The 19,202-nt window shown below is 50.0% G+C and overlaps 1 protein-coding gene across 2 annotated transcripts; it reads right to left on the reverse strand.

Moving 5' to 3' along the window:
- Positions 1-660: 660 nt before the first annotated feature.
- FAM8A1 (family with sequence similarity 8 member A1) lies at positions 661-18,777 on the reverse strand. 2 transcript variants are annotated; one of them, XM_069957975.1, is made up of 5 exons: positions 18,387-18,777; positions 9,384-9,504; positions 8,394-8,517; positions 6,186-6,311; positions 661-1,229 (listed from the first exon to the last, which is right to left on the reverse strand). In XM_069957975.1, the coding sequence occupies exons 1-5, from the start codon at positions 18,718-18,720 to the stop codon at positions 1,146-1,148; spliced, it is 789 nt and encodes a 262-aa protein (XP_069814076.1). In that variant the 5' UTR covers positions 18,721-18,777; the 3' UTR covers positions 661-1,145. The 2 variants fall into 2 exon arrangements, with proteins under 2 accessions (XP_069814076.1, XP_069814075.1); XM_069957974.1 differs by having other exon boundaries at positions 6,172-6,311; positions 18,387-18,774.
- Between the last annotated feature and the right edge of the window lie 425 nt (positions 18,778-19,202).

A 19,202-nucleotide genomic window follows, 5' to 3' on the forward strand; every position in this document is an offset into this window, starting at 1 on the left:
AATCTCCCACCCCACGTGTCTTATTTTTACACCTTGTAGTTGGGTGTAAATTGGGTGTTTTTTACATTATATTAAAAGGTTATGTTTTAATTGCACTTTTTTATATTGCTTCTATGATGTATATGACTTTTATTTCTTTACATATTGGCAGATAAGCTACAGCGCATATATAATATAGTGATTGGAACGCAGCCTCTCCTATGAAGTCCTTACTGGGAACAAACTGTTTCACTCCACTCCAGATCATAGGTAAAGTCGGGTGCAGGTCACACCAGGTATCAAATATAAAAGCTATTTATTAAAACACAAAGAAACCAGTCCGGTTTCAAATCACGTTATGCGTCTTAATAAATAGCTTTTATATTTGATACCTGGTCTGACCTGCGCCCGACTTTACCTATGATCTGGAGTGGAGTGTAACAGTGAAAAAGTCAGAAGTCATATTGCCCTATGACAATGATTCAATGTTCCATGATAGGACAGCACAGAACTGTAGAGACATGCCCCAAGGGAAATGGTAACACTCAGTTGTTAATTTACTCACACAGTTCTAGGAAGAATTTAGAGGGATAACAGAACCTTAAGGAAACCAGCTTTACAGCCATCAAGGTATGCAAATGAATAATGCTGTTTTTACCTGCAGATAAGTTACACACATGCTAAAAATAATCTTTATTTATTATATCATTTACATTTAACATTGACTTGTTGTGGATAGAACATATTAAATATGTGTATTTATATTTTTTTATAAAAGTCAGAATGTGCCGGATTTTCTTCTCCATACTAGATGCTCTCAGTAAAACCCTGAGAAGGTCCTTCAATAGAAAGCATTACATGTATCATGTAGTTCATAGTAATTTTGCCACTTAACAATACTGATCATCTGAAGAGATTGGTGACAATGGTTAAGATCATTCTTCAAGTAGTTGTATGAAGATTACCTTGTATATGACCAATCATTAACACCTCTTGCTGTTAGCAAAGATTTAGAAAAGCCCTTGACAATAAAAAGCCTCTCGGAGGAGTTCCTTAGGACATGATCCAATCACACATAGTGTCTTGAACACGTTTTCATCCGTTTGCATCATCTCATGTTTCGCCTTACAACTATAGTGCCTGCTACAATGTCGTAGGCTGTTCTGTTATGCTGAAAGAATAGCAATGTAATGAACGCAGGGAAAAAGAACGCTATGGAGAAGTTCTTGATCACAGCTCGCACAGTGGACCTATAGAAATATACAAAACCAAATATGAAACTTTAAACGTTCAAAGCAAATGTTAATATTGACATCAGCTTTACAGCTAATTTTACTAGGAGCAGCTGTACTCTAATAGGCCAAACATCTACACAGTTAAAAGCCTGGACAAAGTTTTACTTTTTCCCCAACAGTGTAAATGCATATACATTTTTATATTTTCTGTTGTATCTCTAATACATGATGGGGTAGCATTGTGAAAGTGGGGATTTTTTGAATTCACATTTACACCTGTCAAAAAAATTCTAATGGTAATTACCTAGTGAAAAGGTGCAAAATTACTAACAATGTGAGATACAGATATATACACACACACGCACTTATCAGGGACTTAATTGAATTAGTTTGTCCTTGGGCAACTCACAATTTCCCATTTTTATTTATTTTTAATCACAAAAAATAAAAAATGCAAGGGATCTGGTGCAGAGGATGGTAGTGCAGGATCAGTAGCTTCTTGCATTATACCCCTTTCTGTGCTGCAGCATGGCTCTGTATCACTTACATGCTGCAGCATAGAAAGGGTTAAAGAGCAGGCATTACATTTGTGTCTTTGGCTCCTGCTCTGATGACCTGTGCACCAGGTCCTGAGAAATAAGATCTTCAGAACAGGAACCAATAAGGCAAATGCTGTTAACTCTTTCTGTGCTGCAGCATGAGTAATCAAGCTCTGTATATGCTTCAGCACAGAAAGGGTTAAAGAGCAGACATAACTTTTGTCTCATCAAGTCTAGTTAATGGACAAAGCATTGCTTAGGGTTTCTAAAACATTTTCTATCTGGTCCCTAAAAGGGTAGTGCGGCGTTTAATTTATATAAAATTATTTACTAAATAACACACATTACAAAGTTTATAAGTTATAAAGTGAATGGCCCCCTTCCCTGTGTCCCCCCACCCCCGGAAGTGTGGTGCGGTATAATCACCAGATTACTGACCGCTGAGCAGCTGATGACGCGGGGCCGGCATAAGGGGACGTTGTTGGACCCGAGATGGCGGCCAGGGTCGACAGTAATCTGGCGAGTATACTGCACCACTTTACCAAGGGTCGGGGGACACAGGGAAGGGGGCCATTCACTTACATAACACACATTACAAAGTTGTATAACTTTGTAATGCGTGTTATTTAGTGAAAAAATGTTTAACCGCCGCACTACCCCTTTAACAGCCATTTAAGCCAGAGACCCACCACCATATAAATACAAGCACAATGATTTTACCCCTGCAGTACACTTTATACATACACACTTGTGCTGCACTGTGTCATTTGCTGTTACAACATACCTCTCCAGAAGTGCCAAACAAATACAAAATGTAGAAACCTCTAGGGCTGCTTGGAAAACATGGATACAGATTATCCATATTTTCTAGGCAATCCTATGGCTGTACTAATCTTCTGCAGCCAACTTACTTCTCATCTATAGTACTGTTTAGTCTTTAAAGGGGAACTCCAGGTAGAGGTTAAAAAAAAATGAAACTTCTGCAGAAGCATATAGCATTACTTACCTGTCTATCCCAGTTTTGAAACTACCAAAAATCCATTTGTTTGGGGGAGGGGGGGGGGCCGGTTGCTCAGTATTGTGTTTCTGTCCTTCCTGGTTTAGCATTTCCCAGAATCCAATGCTTTCCCTCAGCTGATCATCAGTCCCCCACCCATCACAATCAGTAAAATTAGTGCTGCACCTGCTTCTGGCTGGTCTGAGATAGTGAATCACTCAAGGGATTGGGTTATCTAGCCAAGCCTCCTGTCTGCATCATCAGCCTGTCCTCACCAAACACACACAATGTGAGACAGAGGCATGGAATATTTGTCTCCTAAGGTGGGAGAGCAATGGGAGCAGGAGACAATGTGAATTGGCACAGGGGCCATTTTTTTTTTCACTTCCTGGATTTCTATCAGCTACGAATGTGGCAGAACCGTACAGATACAGTAATACATTGTATAGACACATCTATGTAACTTTTAATGTACTTTTAATCGAAAACAAGTTTTTCTTATCCGGAGTTCCCCTTTAAGGGTGCCTTCACACCTACCGGATCCACAGCGGATCTCACTTCTGCGAATTCGGAGCGAAATCCACTGCGGATCCGGTACCATTCACCCTAATGATAGCACATACCCGCAGCGGGATTGACATCCCGCTGTGAGTATGAGCTTTAACCCCCTGATGGTCGCAGCCCCGCTGCATCCCCGCCTCCTGCAGCTCCACCGCTGCCCCCATCAGCCCCGGCGCCTGCATCCCCGATCGCCGCCCGCATCCCCCATCATCCCTGCAGCCATCAAGCATTCCCGATCGCCGCCCGCATCCCCCATCATCCCTGCAGCCATCACGCATTCCCCATCCCCGCATCATCCCAGCAGCTGCGCCAAGGAGCAAGTAATGTATGCTCTCGGCGGCGGGCTGCGGGGGGTCTGCGGGCGGCGATCGGGGATGCGTGCCGGCTGCGGGGATGATCGGGAATGCGGACGGGCTGCAGAGATGATGGGGATTGGGGATGCAGGCTCCGGGGCTGATGGGGACAGCGGTGGAGCTGCAGGAGGCGGGGATGCGGCGGGGCTGCGGGCATTAGGGGGTTAAAGCTCATACTCACAGCAGGATGTCAATCCCGCTGTGGGTATGTGCTATTATTAGGGTGAATGGTACCGGATCCGCAGTGGATCTCGCTCCAAATTCGCAGAAGTGACATCCGCTGTGGATCCGGTAGGTGTGAAGGCACCCTAACAGGGTTTTGTTTTTTTTTTTATAAAGATGCTCAGCCTTGTGCAAAAGAAAAATTTAACTGTACTTACCTTTTCTGCTCCATTTTGATGGAGCCTCATCCTGGTGATCATTTTGATGGAGCACTTACTGGTGTCCATACAAGAAATTTCTTTCACTGTCAATTACTGGCTGAAATAAGACATCAGTGTGGCCATTGACTGGCTGAGTGCGAGGTCGCAGACACAATAAAGTACTGGGCTGCAGGGCCAGGTTCTGTCAGAACCAGGGCTATGGAGCCGAAGTTGGACTTTGGGAGTTGGAAAAAAAAAAAATGTACTGACTTCCGACTCCAGTTTAAAAAAAAAAAAAAGTTATAATTGTTTTCATATAAATTTTATAAATGTTCTTATGTTCTATCAATCTAAGGCCCTTATTTATAACAACCACTTTTTCATATACATTTAGTTAGAAAGGTTAAAGAATTTCCTCCATATATCAGTAATAAAGCACTGGCCCTATCAGATAAGGGGGTCGGGGAGAAGTTGGTGGTCACTATTTGGCAGTTTGTTTTTGAGCTGGAAGAGTCCATTGTGTGGGGGGAGATCTGTGCTGTTCTCTTCCTTGATGCTGGATGACTTAATATGAGCAGCAGTGTAATATGAAGATATCCTGCGTAATATAGTGAAGGAGGAGTAGTAGCCATAAGTAGTGTAGTAGTAAACTCTGTCCTCAATGTGGTGTTTTCTCTGGAAGATTGAGGGGTTTTTTTTCAGTGCGCTATGGCTGCAGCAGGCTGTGTGTAATTACGAGGGAGGCAGAAATTAAAGGGGTATTCTGGGCAACAGTGAAAAATCCAAGAGGGACAGAGGGTGGTGAGATCATAATAAAGATATCCTATTTAGCCATCCCCCGCCGGGATCCCAATCCTGTGGTGTCAAGGCCCCACTCAACCAATCAGTGAGTGAGGCGAGGCACAGCTGCAGTCACTGACTGGCTCAGCTGGTAGTTCCTGTGGTTTTTCGGTGAATATTTAGTTAGAAACACAGAAGATTGTCAGCAGGAAAAGACCACCTGCTCCATCTAGTCTAGTTTTGAGTTTTTCAGGACATGGAGGCTAGAGACTAGCTGCATCCACAGGATAATCTGCTTTTTATCTTTCCTTATTCCCTCAGAAGTCGCCCCAGGATCATATGGGACATTAGGAAGAAGCTGCTGAGCCAGTTCTACTTTACACTAGTTTAAAAATAAATAACTCCCCTGGTGTCTGACTGGCCAATTATGGAGTCGGAGATAGTCCCTGATAGAATTCAGGAGTCTTCACAGCAGCTTAGCGACTCCATAGCCCTGGTCAGAACAGCAGCGGAACACCAGCCTGAGCTTATTTGTTAAAAAAAACCCCAAAAACTAATAAATATTAAAGGGATATTCCGGGAAGAGGAAATTGCTTGAAGTAGAAGGAACATTAACAACCAGACTGAGGACTAATATGTACTGGAACCCATTGAACCATTTTTTAAAATAAACATTATATTCATTTTAAAGGTGCAAGTGTGAAAACGGCAGCCAGTGTTATTCACATAACCACCGATTGCTGAAGGTTATATTCTCCGCCCAGGAAGAGCCAGCTCTACAAGAGCATTTCCTGATAACAGCATCAGCCAGTGATTAGCAACTTAATACAGAACCTAAGCATTCCCACTATGCACCACAGTCAAGGGCCCACAAAGCCAGTGACAAATAGTTAAGTAGGTGGTGCTGTGTCAGGAAAAACCCATGACGGTCTCCAGGCTCTTAGCCAATCGGCAGTGTTGTAAGCTCTCAGACAGGGATTGGCCACAAGCTTGGAGACAGACAGGGATTCATAAAAGGTACTATGTGCCAACCAGTACTGCTCTGTACAGACAGGAGGCAAGAACCATGAAATCTTCCCTTTCGAAATGCATTTTGGTTTGGCGAGTATAAGATAGATCTCTCCTATTAGGAGAGACAACCTGCACACATGACCACATCCAAATCTTGATCTATAGTCTTTTAGGTTTGCATAACACTTAGCTCACACCAATGTTGTCATTCACCATGTTGTCACCAGATAAGCCACTAGTGTTTACATTACTTCAGTACAAAGCCATTCACAAATGTTCTGTATGAGAATCAACCACGTATTAGTTTAACCTCCCCATAAAGTAAATAAATAGATGACACCAGCAAGTACTTACGCCGTCATATTTACATTTGTGGATGGGATCACTAACACTCTGTTGGGTGCAACCAGCACAGAGCTATCACATGTCACAACTCGAAGACCAAGAAGAAATTTTCCTGGAGTTGCTCCTCCGGCTCCCCAAATGCAAATAATCTTAAAAATGAAAAGAAAAAATAATAAGACATCTTGCAAGATGTGCAGGCTTCCACATGTATAAAAAAAACTGCCTAAACACATAAAAGCAGTCTTTTCTGAACACACAATAGTACCTACTTAAACCTACTTAAAGTGATAGTGTCACCTACTTTCCATATAAGAGTTCTCAGCACCCTTCTTAAAGTGTCACTGACGGTAAAAAAAATTTTCTGCAGAAATCAATAGTCCAGGTAATTTTAAGTAACTTTATAATTGGGTTTATTAGGCAAATATGCCATTATCTGCATTTAAGACTTTTCCCAGGTCCCCCCTCCTCTCCCTTCTGTCATCCACTGCTTAGAATCAGGAAATCTCAATCAGACGCATCCTGTCTGAGCTATGGAGAGGGGAGGGGGGAGGAGAGAGAGGAGAAATGTTGGCAGCAGAGAGCAGAGAACAAAGGATTACACAAGGGGGGAGCTTTTCAGAGTGCTATTCAGAAGTCAGAGAGGTCAGTGGTGACATCAGAGGAGCGGAGAGAGCCAGGTGATGTAGCTTTAAATTAACCCTTTGTTGTCCTGTTTAGGTGCCTCTACTTTCTCTCTCCATAGGAGAACAATGAAGACGGGGGGGGGGGGGGGGGGGGGGGGGGGAAGAGCTTCAAACTGCTTTTTCATTATAAAAATTCGTTTTTCGGCTAATAAACCCAATTACAACGTTTCTTAAAATCACCTGTACTCTTGATTTCGGCCCCAAAATTTTTAATGACTGACACTTTAAGCTTATATTTTGGACATTTCATATCTTACCGTATAAATGATTTCTTGGTGGTATCTCCCATCAAAAATGCATGTTATTGTTGGTGGACAGTGCCGTATAGGTGGTGCTTCACAGCTGTCGTGGCCCGTATGCCCGTCTACATCGGCGTAGTAGGTCCCACCCCCTCTGTGCTGTCTAAGCCTCTAAGTCGACCCACTTCAATGATGCCACTGAGGGGGTGGGGCCTAAGTGCAAATGTCACAGGTGGGCGGGCCTATAGGATCGATGTAGGCAGGAATACGGGACACTGCGCCCGTGAAGCCCCGCCCATATGGCACTGTCCACCAACAATAACATGCAGTTTTGAGGGGAGAGACCACCAAGAAATCCTCTATACAGCAAGATATGATACGTCCAGAATATAAGCTTAAGATTGATGCTGAGAACTCTTATATGGAAAGGGGGTGACAATATTACATTAAAGGGGTACTCCGGCCCGGGGGTATTTTTCAGTTATGGCCAGGGATGGGGTGGTTATGGACGACGGAGGTCACTTACCTACCCCATTCCAGTGCTGGGTCCCAGATCACGCCGCCCGGTACAACCCTCCCACAGCCGCTTTCTGGTGTAAGCAGCCGCATGAGACGTGACATCTCAAGGCAGCAGCTCACACCAGGAAGCGGCTGCGGGACTGGTGTACCAGGCGGCGCGTTCCGGGACCCGGCGCTGAAACGGGGTAGGTAGGTGACCTCCGCCATCCATAATCACCCCCTCCCCGGCCATAGCTTAAAAAATACCCCCAGGCCGGAGTACCCCTTTAAAGACTAACTGGTCTTTATGAAAATTCCTCTGACTTGTACCTTTACTTATACGTTTCTGTACATCTGATGGATTCATCATATCTTTCTCCAAATAGCAGCTAAACATGAAGAAGTTCCTAATGAAGGCTATTTAGAAAACCAATTCATTTTGCATTACGGAAACAAATGTACAATAATATAAAGGGGCATAAAAAAAGAAAAAAAACTGTGCCCATAACATTTAAAGCTTTGTTCATACTATCCATGACAGCCAAGACTGATCAGTTTTCAGAAAGATCCAATTGAATCCTTAGGGAATCCCCTGACATAAAATGGGGTCTGTTAGGGTATGCAACAACACTGCAAGTTATACTTCTTCACATGAACAGAAAAAAAGACAGTAATGTAACAGCCTAACGGCTATGTTCACACATTGTAAAAATAAGTGCAAATAACATCAGTTGATGCAATCCTCTTACATAAGCTGTGGATATATAATCAGTTCCAACCAAAGACATAATAAATAGTATAAGTGACTCACTTCATATAAGCAGACAAGAAGCCTATATATAAGTGCTACCACCATCATTTTCTGGAGGTCTTCCATTGATGTATCTTCATCAACTTCTTCTATTATGTAGTGCATAGCAAACTTGGAAATATCTCTTAAAAAAAGACAAGATTTAAAGAAATTGTTTTCCGGAGCTGGTTCTATAAATCCTAAGAAAGAATCGCAGGGTGTCCTAAGTAACCTCTCACCCCTAGGGAACCCAGCAGTAAGTGTTAATTTTACCTGCTGCGCCCCTGTAGGGGAAATAAGCATTACACAGCACCAACTGACATGAATGGTCTGTATATAGCATAGCGGTGTCTACTGCTCTCTGTAGCCACCCTCTGCTCTCATCATAAGACACTTCTTTTAATAACTCTGTACAGATGGCCAATCTCCATATATTCTAGGGGGTGACACTTTTTGTATTTTCTCTTTCTAATAATAAATGTCCTTAATAAAGCAACAATGTTCTGTACTTAACTTCCTGGAACATTTGTTTTCTCTTATTATTTTCAATGAATTATCACAATCTAACGAAAAACTATTTCAGGGAGGGAACAATGAAGCAAATATACTGGAGAGAATGAAAAAAAAAGAAAAAAAAAAAAGACTTTCTGCCTTTATACTATGTAGTTAAAAATACACACCTTCCCCCCCTCTCACCCCACAGGTTATTGGCTAAGCACAGCTACAGGAAAAAGGGTTGCTTCATTCCCGTGCGCCTCTATGTTAGGAACACAGTGGGTCTTAGGAGACAGAGCCATTGCAATGAGTAACTTCTGACATGTCTAAGGACATGTGAAAAGTTACTTGAAATTACAGTAGTGCTTTAAATCTGCTGTGATCCACTAATATAAATGTGAATAATATTTAATATTATAAAAAAACTATACTACATGAAGCCATCTGCATAAGCAGGTCCTAGGTAGTCTACATGCACTTGAGCTTAGAACTTTATTGCCCATAGAACTGACTTACTTGATGCCACTGAAGTGCATTATGGTTAATATAACAGCCGCTTTGATAAAAAAAAGAATGAAGAAATCCACCATTTCCGCTCTGAACCTTTGCGCCAAGGATGGAATAATATATTCACGGCCTGTAATGAGAGATGCAAGGTTCCAGTTAGTCAAATTTTTATTCTAAGCTTTCTGCTATCTTACAAATGGGAAGACCTTATAGAGGTTGTCCAGGAAAATGAATACTTGGTCAGGCTGGGATAATGCATACTTACTTGTCATGTTCCCTCACTGCTGCCTGATCCTGCCCCGGCCACCCTGCATCTGATGACGTTGCGCTCCCATAAGAAACAGAGCTCAATGTCGTTGTATGGTATGAAAACAGGAAGGGGTGCAGAGCGGGCGGCCAGGCATCCGGTAGCAGTGGGCAATCGGGACAAGTATGCATTACACCACTGACGGACATATCACTTGTGCAGCAGGTTCAGCTGCACAGGAACCCAGGCCTGCTAGGCTCAAACTCTAAAGTGTCAGCTCAGCATGGCACATGTCTGTAGTGGGCCCCTCAGGTCTCATCACCACCTGGGAAGTGCGCCCCCCCATGCTTCTGGGGGGCCCACTAAGTAACTGGATGCTGTGCCCGACCGGGGCTGGCTCTTCTCTCTCCTCCTGCACCCTGCTGCTTCTGACAGCCCCTCCTGTACTCCACTGTCCGGCATACCTTGTGTGAGGAGGAGAGAGTATGTGGTGACAGGGGCTGGAGGGAACCTGCAGGGTTATGGCTGCCAGGGACAGGACTGTGAAGAGGAGCAGCAGCAGCAGCTCTGACAGTGAGTGATTATTGTCAGTGTGTCTGTCAGGCTGTAGGAAGTTGTAAGATAGAGGGTGGACTGTGTAAGAGAAAGCACAGAGCCCCCCACACTCTGATGCTGATGTTTGATTGTAAGTTTATGCCTTTTTTGTGCCATAACTGTGCCCCTCTCCCCCCTGCAGCATGGTTTCATGTCCCCCTAAGCAGCCACATACAGCACATGCACCCCACCTGGGCAGCCACATACAGCACATGCACCCCACCTGGGCAGCCACATACAGCACATGCACCCCACCTGGGCAGCCACATACAGCACATGTCTCCCACCTGGGCAGCCACATACAGCACATGTCTCCCACCTGGGCAGCCACATACAGCACATGTCTCCCACCTGGGCAGCCACATACAGCACATGTCTCCCACCTGGGCAGCCACATACAGCACATGTCTCCCACCTGGGCAGCCACATACAGCACATGTCTCCCACCTGGGCAGCCACATACAGCACATGTCTCCCACCTGGGCAGCCGCATACAGTACATGTCTCCCACCTGGGCAGCCGCATACAGTACATGTCTCCCACCTGTGCCCCAGCAGTGATTAAGGGCCCATTTCTTCTATCCTCTATTAGTGCTATTCTGGGGTCACTTCCACACTCTGAGCTATATATTCTAATCTTTTACAAAGTCTCCAGTGTATAATGCACCTAGGACCCTCAAAGTACAACAGCTGCAAACACTACAACTCCCACCATTTACTGCAGTCTACAGCCCTCAGGATATGTTGGGATTTGAAGTACAAATGAGCAGACAACTAAAGGGGTTGTCCCCTCGGAAACTACAAATCCCAGCATTCTCTGAGAGCTTCAATAGTGTAAGGCATTCTGAGAGATGTAGTTATTGTTATTCTGGGAGTTGTCACAGATACATCAGTCCAAGATGGGACCAGGTCAGCATGACGCTTCTGACTGGTTCTTTATTTGGGTGCCCCCCATGATCAGTTCTATTGGTGGCCCACAGGTACTCCAGTCCCACACTGGGGCCTGCACAGACTTCAGTACTTTAGTGGGCCCTGGCATCTGTGCTGCGCTATAGGTCCCTCTGGAGAAACCAGGACACATGTACTGGATACCGTACTGGACCTTTGCAGTCTGTGTCCGCCCCTGCATTACCCACATGCAACCCTGGCAGCCTGGCCAAGTCTTCATTTTTCCCAGACAACCTCTTTAACCCATAGCTGCACCAGGACGTTATTTAACGTCCTCGTGCCGCTATGGGAGTTCAGAGGGGGGTCGCGCGGCGACCACCCTCTGAACTGCCGCGATCCCGGGTGCCGCGAGTAGCCCGGGCTCGCGGCTATTAGCGGGCACGGTCCGATCGCCGTGCCCGCTAATTAAGTACTTAGAAGCAGCTGTCAAAGTTGACAGCTGCTTCTAAATACTTGCGGTTACACATCCCTGGTGGTCTAGTGGGGGGATCGCCCCCCTGCGGCGCGATTGCGGGGGGGCGATCCCTGCATCCATACCGGGCCGGGGTCTGCTCCGTAATGGCGCTGATCCCGGCTCGGCATTCTATTGCTTTTGGCTGCAGCAGCCAAAAGTAATAGAACACCGATCTCATGGATTCATGCAGTATAACTATACTGCATGGATCTATATGAGAGATCAGAGTGCATATACTAGAAGCCCCCCAGGGGGGCTTCTAGTATATGTCTAAAGTAAAAGAAAAAAGTATTTTTAATAACACAAAACCCCCTCCCCTAATAAAAGTCTGAATCACCCCCCTTTCCCCATTTTATAAATAAAAATAAATAAATAAATTAATAAACAAACATGTTTGCTATCGCCGCGTGCGTAATCGCCCGAACTATTAATTAATCACATTCCTGATCTCACACGGTAAACGGCGTCAGCACAAAAAAATCCCAAAGTGCAAAATTGCGCATTTTTGGTCGCATCAAATCCAGAATAATTGTAATAAAAAGCGATCAAAAAGTCATATATGCGCAATCAAGGTACCGATAGAAAGATCACATCATGGCGCAAAAAATGACACCTCACACAGACCCATAGACCAAAGGATAAAAGCGCTATAAGCATGGGAATAGAGCGATTTTAAGGAACGTATATTGGTTAACAACGGTTTGAATTTTATACAGGCCATCAGATACAATATAAGTTATACATGTTACATATCGTTTTAATCGTAACGACTTGAGGAACATGCATAACAAGTCAGTTTTACCCCAGGGCGAATGGCGTAAAAACACATTTCCCCCAAATAAAAGAAATGCGTTTTTTTTTTCAATTTCACCACACATATAATTTTTTTCTGGTTTCCCGGCACATTTTAGGCAAAAATTACATCTGCCTTAGCAAAGTACAATTAGTTGCGCAAAAAATAAGGGCTCATTTGGGTCTCTAGGTGGAAAAATGCAGGCGCTATGGCCTTATATACACGAGGAGGGAAAAACGAAAACGCAAAAATGAAAACTGGCTGTGTCCCCTAAGGGTTAAGATGTAAACTGTATGTCAATCAAAACGTTGAAGTACTACAGAGAACAATTATAATATAAAAATTACAATATAGCTCAACTATCTTAATATATTACAACTTTGTAATTTAAACTTATTAATGTTAAAGTGACACTGTCTCCCCCCTTTTTGCATTCTGACATCTCTACACAGGTGTAAAGGGTAAATTTAGCGTTTTTCATACCTTATTTCATATCATACGTCATGGTGCTTGTTCAAGTAAAAAGTGTCCTTTTATCAACTGCAGATTGTATTAAGTGGGCAGGGCCTCGTGGCATTAGCGCCACTTAGCACCGCCCGCACCGTTGGCCCCTTGATGCCCATTGGTTGGCCGGCGTAAAGGGTGGGGTGGGGTCAAGACCTTTCGGCCAGCCTGTTCCAATGGCCGACGAGGGGGCGGGGACAACTGTGGTGTTGTGGGTGGGGCTAAGTGGCGCTAATGTTGTGAGTCCCCGCCCACTTAACACAATCTGCAGTTAATAAAAGATGACTTTACTTGAACAAGCACCATGACGTAGGATATGAAATAAGGTATGAAAACGGCTAAATTTACCCTTTACACCTGTGTAGAGCTGTCAGAATGCACAAAGGGGGTGACAGTGTCACTTTGAGCAAGTTTTCAGGTAGTAAGCTCTGTAATGCACAGAAAAACAACACTGTCTGCAGCCCCCCTGTCCGTGTCCGGACTTATTCAGTTTCAGTCACCTAAGCAACCTTTCTGACACGATATATGTCACTGCTGGACACAACAATATTCTGCAGCCTCCCCCACCCACCAATCATGTAGCATCCTCCCCACTGTCATCACCTTTTTTCCCTGATACACACACTGCCCCCCCTACTACACACACACACACACACACACACACTGCCCCCCCCTACTACACACACACACTGCCCCCCCTACTACACACACACACACACTGCCCCCCCTACTACACACACACACACACACACACACACTGCCCCCCCTACTACACACACACACACACACACACTGCCCCCCCTACTACACACACACTGCCCCCCCTACTACACACACACTGCCCCCCCTACTACACACACACACACACACACACACACACACTGCCCCCCCCTACTACACACACACACTGCCCCCCCTACTACACACACACACACACACACACACACTGCCCCCCCTACTACACACACACTGCCCCCCCCTACTACACACACACTGTCCCCCCCTACTACACACACACTGCCCCCCCCCTACTACACACACACTGCCCCCCCCTACTACACACACACTGCCCCCCCCCTACTACACACACACTGCCCCCCCCTACTACACACACACTGCCCCCCCCTACTACACACACACTGCCCCCCCCCTACTACACACACACTGCCCCCCCCTACTACACACACACTGCCCCCCCCCTACTACACACACACTGCCCCCCCCCCCCTACTACACACACACTGCCCCCCCCCCTACTACACACACACTGCCCCCCCCCTACTACACACACACTGCCCCCCCCCTACTACACACACACACACACACACACACATCCCATCTAGCAGGGAATCACAGTGCACTGAGGACCAGCAATCCCCTGTTACAATAACCCTACATGCCAAGGCCCTGCTAGACACAGTGAGTTTTATCTTGAGCTGCCCCTTTAAACTGCCTAAAGACAACAAAAAATTCCAGGACTACAATATTGAGGCTTATCCATAGCTTTGGCTCACAGCATCTTTCTGAAAACTGATGTGCTTTTTGTGGCATCTATTATGTAATATTAAACACTGCATTTTTTCTTTTAACAAAAGGAAAATAATTTCTGACTGGTCTCTCCACCATTAGGAGAGGGAACAGGGAGGAATAAGCCATCAATGATTAATAAGGACCTGTCTAGCCCTGTGCTGTTCTGCTCAGCTCTATGGGATGTTACAAAGAGCTAAAAAAGCACTTTAACAGGGGGCATCATGGTTAGTAAGTATCCAGTCCCATGGGAGTAAATGTGGTGGCTTCCAGTCACACTCGCTGCACCTTCTTCCAGTATTTATCAGCTGCTGTATGTCCTGTAGGAAGTGGTATTTTTCCAGTCTGGGGAGCATGAGAGGTTTTCTATGGGGATTTGCTGATGCTCTGGGCAGTTCCTGACATGGATAGCAGCAGAGAGCACTGTGTCAGACTGGAGTACATCACTTCCTGTAGGACATACAGTAGCTGATAAGTACTGGAACACTTGGGATTTTTAAATAGAAGTTCGGACACTAGTTGATTTGAAAGAATTTTTTTGTGAAATACCCCTTTAATGGTAAATACCAGTAACAAAATACCATAACAGCTCATAAAACACTTGTGACACAAGTAATACATAATCAATACAGTCTAATGTATGTCTGTAACATATAGTGATGGTGATGGCTATGCTGACCACATGGAGGTGAGTAGCACTGCTGATGCCGGCTAGCTCCCATACTGTACTGCTGATTACTAGGCTCCTCCATGAGGAAAGATGCTGCGGTGCATTATAGCACATTAGGGGCACACAAGTCATTCCTTAGTGGCAAATAGAGGGTTTACCTCCTGGGAAGTGGGGGGAAACCTGCGGTCTAGGAGGCAATAAAGGGACTGCAGCCATGTTTCTCCCACCCCTGCTTCCCTGTGCAGTGACATCTATTGATAAATGTGACCCCCCCCCCATAAACTCTGTCATGTAAGCCATAAGGCCTGCAGACTGTACAGGTGGGATCTACAAGCTCTGCATAATATGATTAGATGGTGCTGTACCAGGCTGCATCACAATCACCCCCTGACAGCTCCCTGCTGATCCTCCTGTCACTAGATACCGATCACTGTCCTCTCCCCTCAGCCCCCCCAGGATCCACTGTCCTCTCCCCTCAGCCCCCCAGGATCCACTGTCCTCTCCCCTCAGCCCCCCCCCCCCCCCAGGGATCCACAGTCCTCTCCCCCCAGCCCCCCCGTATCAGCCGTCCTCTCCCCCCAGCCCCCCCGTATCAGCCGTCCTCTCCCCCCAGCCCCCCCGTATCAGCCGTCCTCTCCCCCCAGCCCCCCCGTATCAGCCGTCCTCTCCCCCCAGCCCCCCCGTATCAGCCGTCCTCTCCCCCCAGCCCCCCCGTATCAGCCGTCCTCTCCCCCCAGCCCCCCCGTATCAGCCGTCCTCTCCCCCCAGCCCCCCCGTATCAGCCGTCCTCTCCCCCCAGCCCCCCCGTATCAGCCGTCCTCTCCCCCCAGCCCCCCCGTATCAGCCGTCCTCTCCCCCCAGCCCCCCCGTATCAGCCGTCCTCTCCCCCCAGCCCCCCCGTATCAGCCGTCCTCTCCCCCAGCCCCCCGTATCAGCCGTCCTCTCCCCCCAGCCCCCCGTATCAGCCGTCCTCTCCCCCCAGCCCCCCCGTATCAGCCGTCCTCTCCCCCCAGCCCCCCCGTATCAGCCGTCCTCTCCCCCCAGCCCCCCCGTATCAGCCGTCCTCTCCCCCCAGCCCCCCGTATCAGCCGTCCTCTCCCCCCAGCCCCCCCGTATCAGCCGTCCTCTCCCCCCAGCCCCCCCGTATCAGCCGTCCTCTCCCCCCAGCCCCCCGTCTCAGCCGTCCTCTCCCCCCAGCCCCCCCGTCTCAGCCGTCCTCTCCCCCCAGCCCCACCGTCTCAGCCGTCCTCTCCCCCCAGCCCCACCGTCTCAGCCGTCCTCTCCCCCCAGCCCCCCCGTCTCAGCCGTCCTCTCCCCCCAGCCCCCCCGTCTCAGCCGTCCTCTCCCCCCCCGCCCCCCCGTCTCAGCCGTCCTCTCCCCCCAGCCCCCCCGTCTCAGCCGTCCTCTCCCCCCAGCCCCCCCCGTCTCAGCCGTCCTCTCCCCCCAGCCCCCCCGTCTCAGCCGTCCTCTCCCCCCAGCCCCCCCGTCTCAGCCGTCCTCTCCCCCCAGCCCCCCCGTCTCAGCCGTCCTCTCCCCCCAGCCCCCCCCGTCTCAGCCGTCCTCTCCCCCCAGCCCCCCCGTCTCAGCCGTCCTCTCCCCCCCAGCCCCCCCGTCTCAGCCGTCCTCTCCCCCCAGCCCCCCCGTCTCAGCCGTCCTCTCCCCCCAGCCCCCCCGTCTCAGCCGTCCTCTCCCCCCAGCCCCCCCGTCTCAGCCGTCCTCTCCCCCCCGCCCCCCCGTCTCAGCCGTCCTCTCCCCCCAGCCCCCCCGTCTCAGCCGTCCTCTCCCCCAGCCCCCCCGTCTCAGCCGTCCTCTCCCCCCCAGCCCCCCCGTCTCAGCCGTCCTCTCCCCCCAGCCCCCCCGTCTCAGCCGTCCTCTCCCCCCAGCCCCCCCCGTCTCAGCCGTCCTCTCCCCCCAGCCCCCCCCGTCTCAGCCGTCCTCTCCCCCCAGCCCCCCCGTCTCAGCCGTCCTCTCCCCCCAGCCCCCCCGTCTCAGCCGTCCTCTCCCCCCAGCCCCCCCGTCTCAGCCGTCCTCTCCCCCCAGCCCCCCCGTCTCAGCCGTCCTCTCCCCCCAGCCCCCCCGTCTCAGCCGTCCTCTCCCCCCAGCCCCCCCGTATCAGCCGTCCTCTCCCCCCAGCCCCCCCGTCTCAGCCGTCCTCTCCCCCCAGCCCCCCCGTCTCAGCCGTCCTCTCCCCCCAGCCCCCCCGTCTCAGCCGTCCTCTCCCCCCAGCCCCCCCGTCTCAGCCGTCCTCTCCCCCCAGCCCCCCCGTCTCAGCCGTCCTCTCCCCCCAGCCCCCCCGTCTCAGCCGTCCTCTCCCCCCAGCCCCCCCGTCTCAGCCGTCCTCTCCCCCCAGCCCCCCCGTCTCAGCCGTCCTCTCCCCCCAGCCCCCCCGTCTCAGCCGTCCTCTCCCCCCAGCCCCCCCGTCTCAGCCGTCCTCTCCCCCCAGCCCCCCCGTCTCAGCCGTCCTCTCCCCCCAGCCCCCCCGTCTCAGCCGTCCTCTCCCCCCAGCCCCCCCGTCTCAGCCGTCCTCTCCCCCCAGCCCCCCCGTATCAGCCGTCCTCTCCCCCCAGCCCCCCCGTATCAGCCGTCCTCTCCCCCCAGCCCCCCCGTATCAGCCGTCCTCTCCCCCCAGCCCCCCCGTATCAGCCGTCCTCTCCCCCCAGCCCCCCCGTATCAGCCGTCCTCTCCCCCCAGCCCCCCCGTATCAGCCGTCCTCTCCCCCCAGCCCCCCCCGTATCAGCCGTCCTCTCCCCCCAGCCCCCCCGTATCAGCCGTCCTCTCCCCCCAGCCCCCCCGTATCAGCCGTCCTCTCCCCCCAGCCCCCCCGTATCAGCCGTCCTCTCCCCCCAGCCCCCCCGTATCAGCCGTCCTCTCCCCCCAGCCCCCCCGTATCAGCCGTCCTCTCCCCCCAGCCCCCCCGTATCAGCCGTCCTCTCCCCCCAGCCCCCCCGTATCAGCCGTCCTCTCCCCCCAGCCCCCCCGTATCAGCCGTCCTCTCCCCCCAGCCCCCCCGTATCAGCCGTCCTCTTCCCCCCAGCCCCCCCCCCCCCGGATCAGTTGTCCTCTTCCCCCCAGCCCCCCCCCCCCCGGATCAGTTGTCCTCTTCCCCCCAGCCCCCCCCCCGGATCAGTTGTCCTCTCCCCCCAGCCCCCCCCCCCGGATCAGTTGTCCTCTTCCCCCCAGCCCCCCCCCCCGGATCAGTTGTCCTCTTCCCCCCAGCCCCCCCGGATCAGTTGTCCTCTTCCCCCAAACCACCTGGCACGCAGCACCTGTGCTCACCTGCAGCCGGCGGGGCGGTTGTGGCAGAGTTGGTATTCCCGGGCGCTGTGCTGGGGACAGGGGCAGCTCTTCCAGCCGCGCCGCCCGCCACCCTGCTCTGATCCCCGGAGTTGCCTGCATTCATCATGACGAGAGCCGCTGCGGTAGCGCAGCTGTTCTGCCAGCAGAGAGAACCGCAGTAGCACTGCCACAGCCATTCCTGCAGCCTCCGGGAGTACTCGGCCGCGCTCATGTTGGGAGTAGTAGTCGGAGCGTCTCTTCCTGCAGAAGCTTCTCTCGCACTCTGCGTCTTCCTCTCCCGCAGCTCTGCAGCTACTTGTGGAGCCTCCGCCATGACTCGGCTACACTGAACCCATCCGCAGCTGCGTCATCAGCCTGACCGAGGAGCGTGTGCGCGCGCGGTGATGACGTCAGGGGCACCGGGAGCCCGCCTGTCGGGCACTCCCTACCGGGACATGATGCTGTGCACCACAGCTGTCCAATCGCGTCTTTATGTGGCTGGTAAACGCGGTTCTGGGTTGCATTTTTTGGCCGTGCGGCTTTTGAGAAGGATTTTTACAGCCAAAAACTGTGCGGCAAAAACGACCATTCGCAGTTACATGCTTAAAATGGCCTCTCCCCCCATAAACCATGGAAGTAAACGCAACATTTGAATACAGCCTTAAAAAGCCAGTTTTCATTTTGGCACTTTTGTTTTTTCCTCCTGGTGTTTTAAAGGCCACTGCGCTTGCATATTTCCCCTACAGCCCCACATGAGCCCTAATTCTGCAATACCAACTGTACTTTGCAATAACAGGCTTCATTTTCCCATAAAAT

The sequence above is a fragment of the Dendropsophus ebraccatus genome, chromosome 2 (assembly GCF_027789765.1).
Source record: "Dendropsophus ebraccatus isolate aDenEbr1 chromosome 2, aDenEbr1.pat, whole genome shotgun sequence".
Classification (NCBI taxonomy): domain Eukaryota; kingdom Metazoa; phylum Chordata; class Amphibia; order Anura; family Hylidae; genus Dendropsophus; species Dendropsophus ebraccatus.

Coding starts and splice junctions, on each gene's coding strand:
- FAM8A1 (XM_069957974.1), bottom strand. CDS start 18,720: ATGGCGGAGGCTCCACAAGTAGCTGCAGAGCTGCGGGAGAGGAAGACG. Junction 9,505..18,386: donor AACCGCCCCGCCGGCTGCAG/GTGAGCACAGGT, acceptor CTCTCATTACAG/GCCGTGAATATATTATTCCA. Junction 1,230..6,171: donor ACAAATGTAAATATGACGGC/GTAAGTACTTGC, acceptor ATATTTCTATAG/GTCCACTGTGCGAGCTGTGA.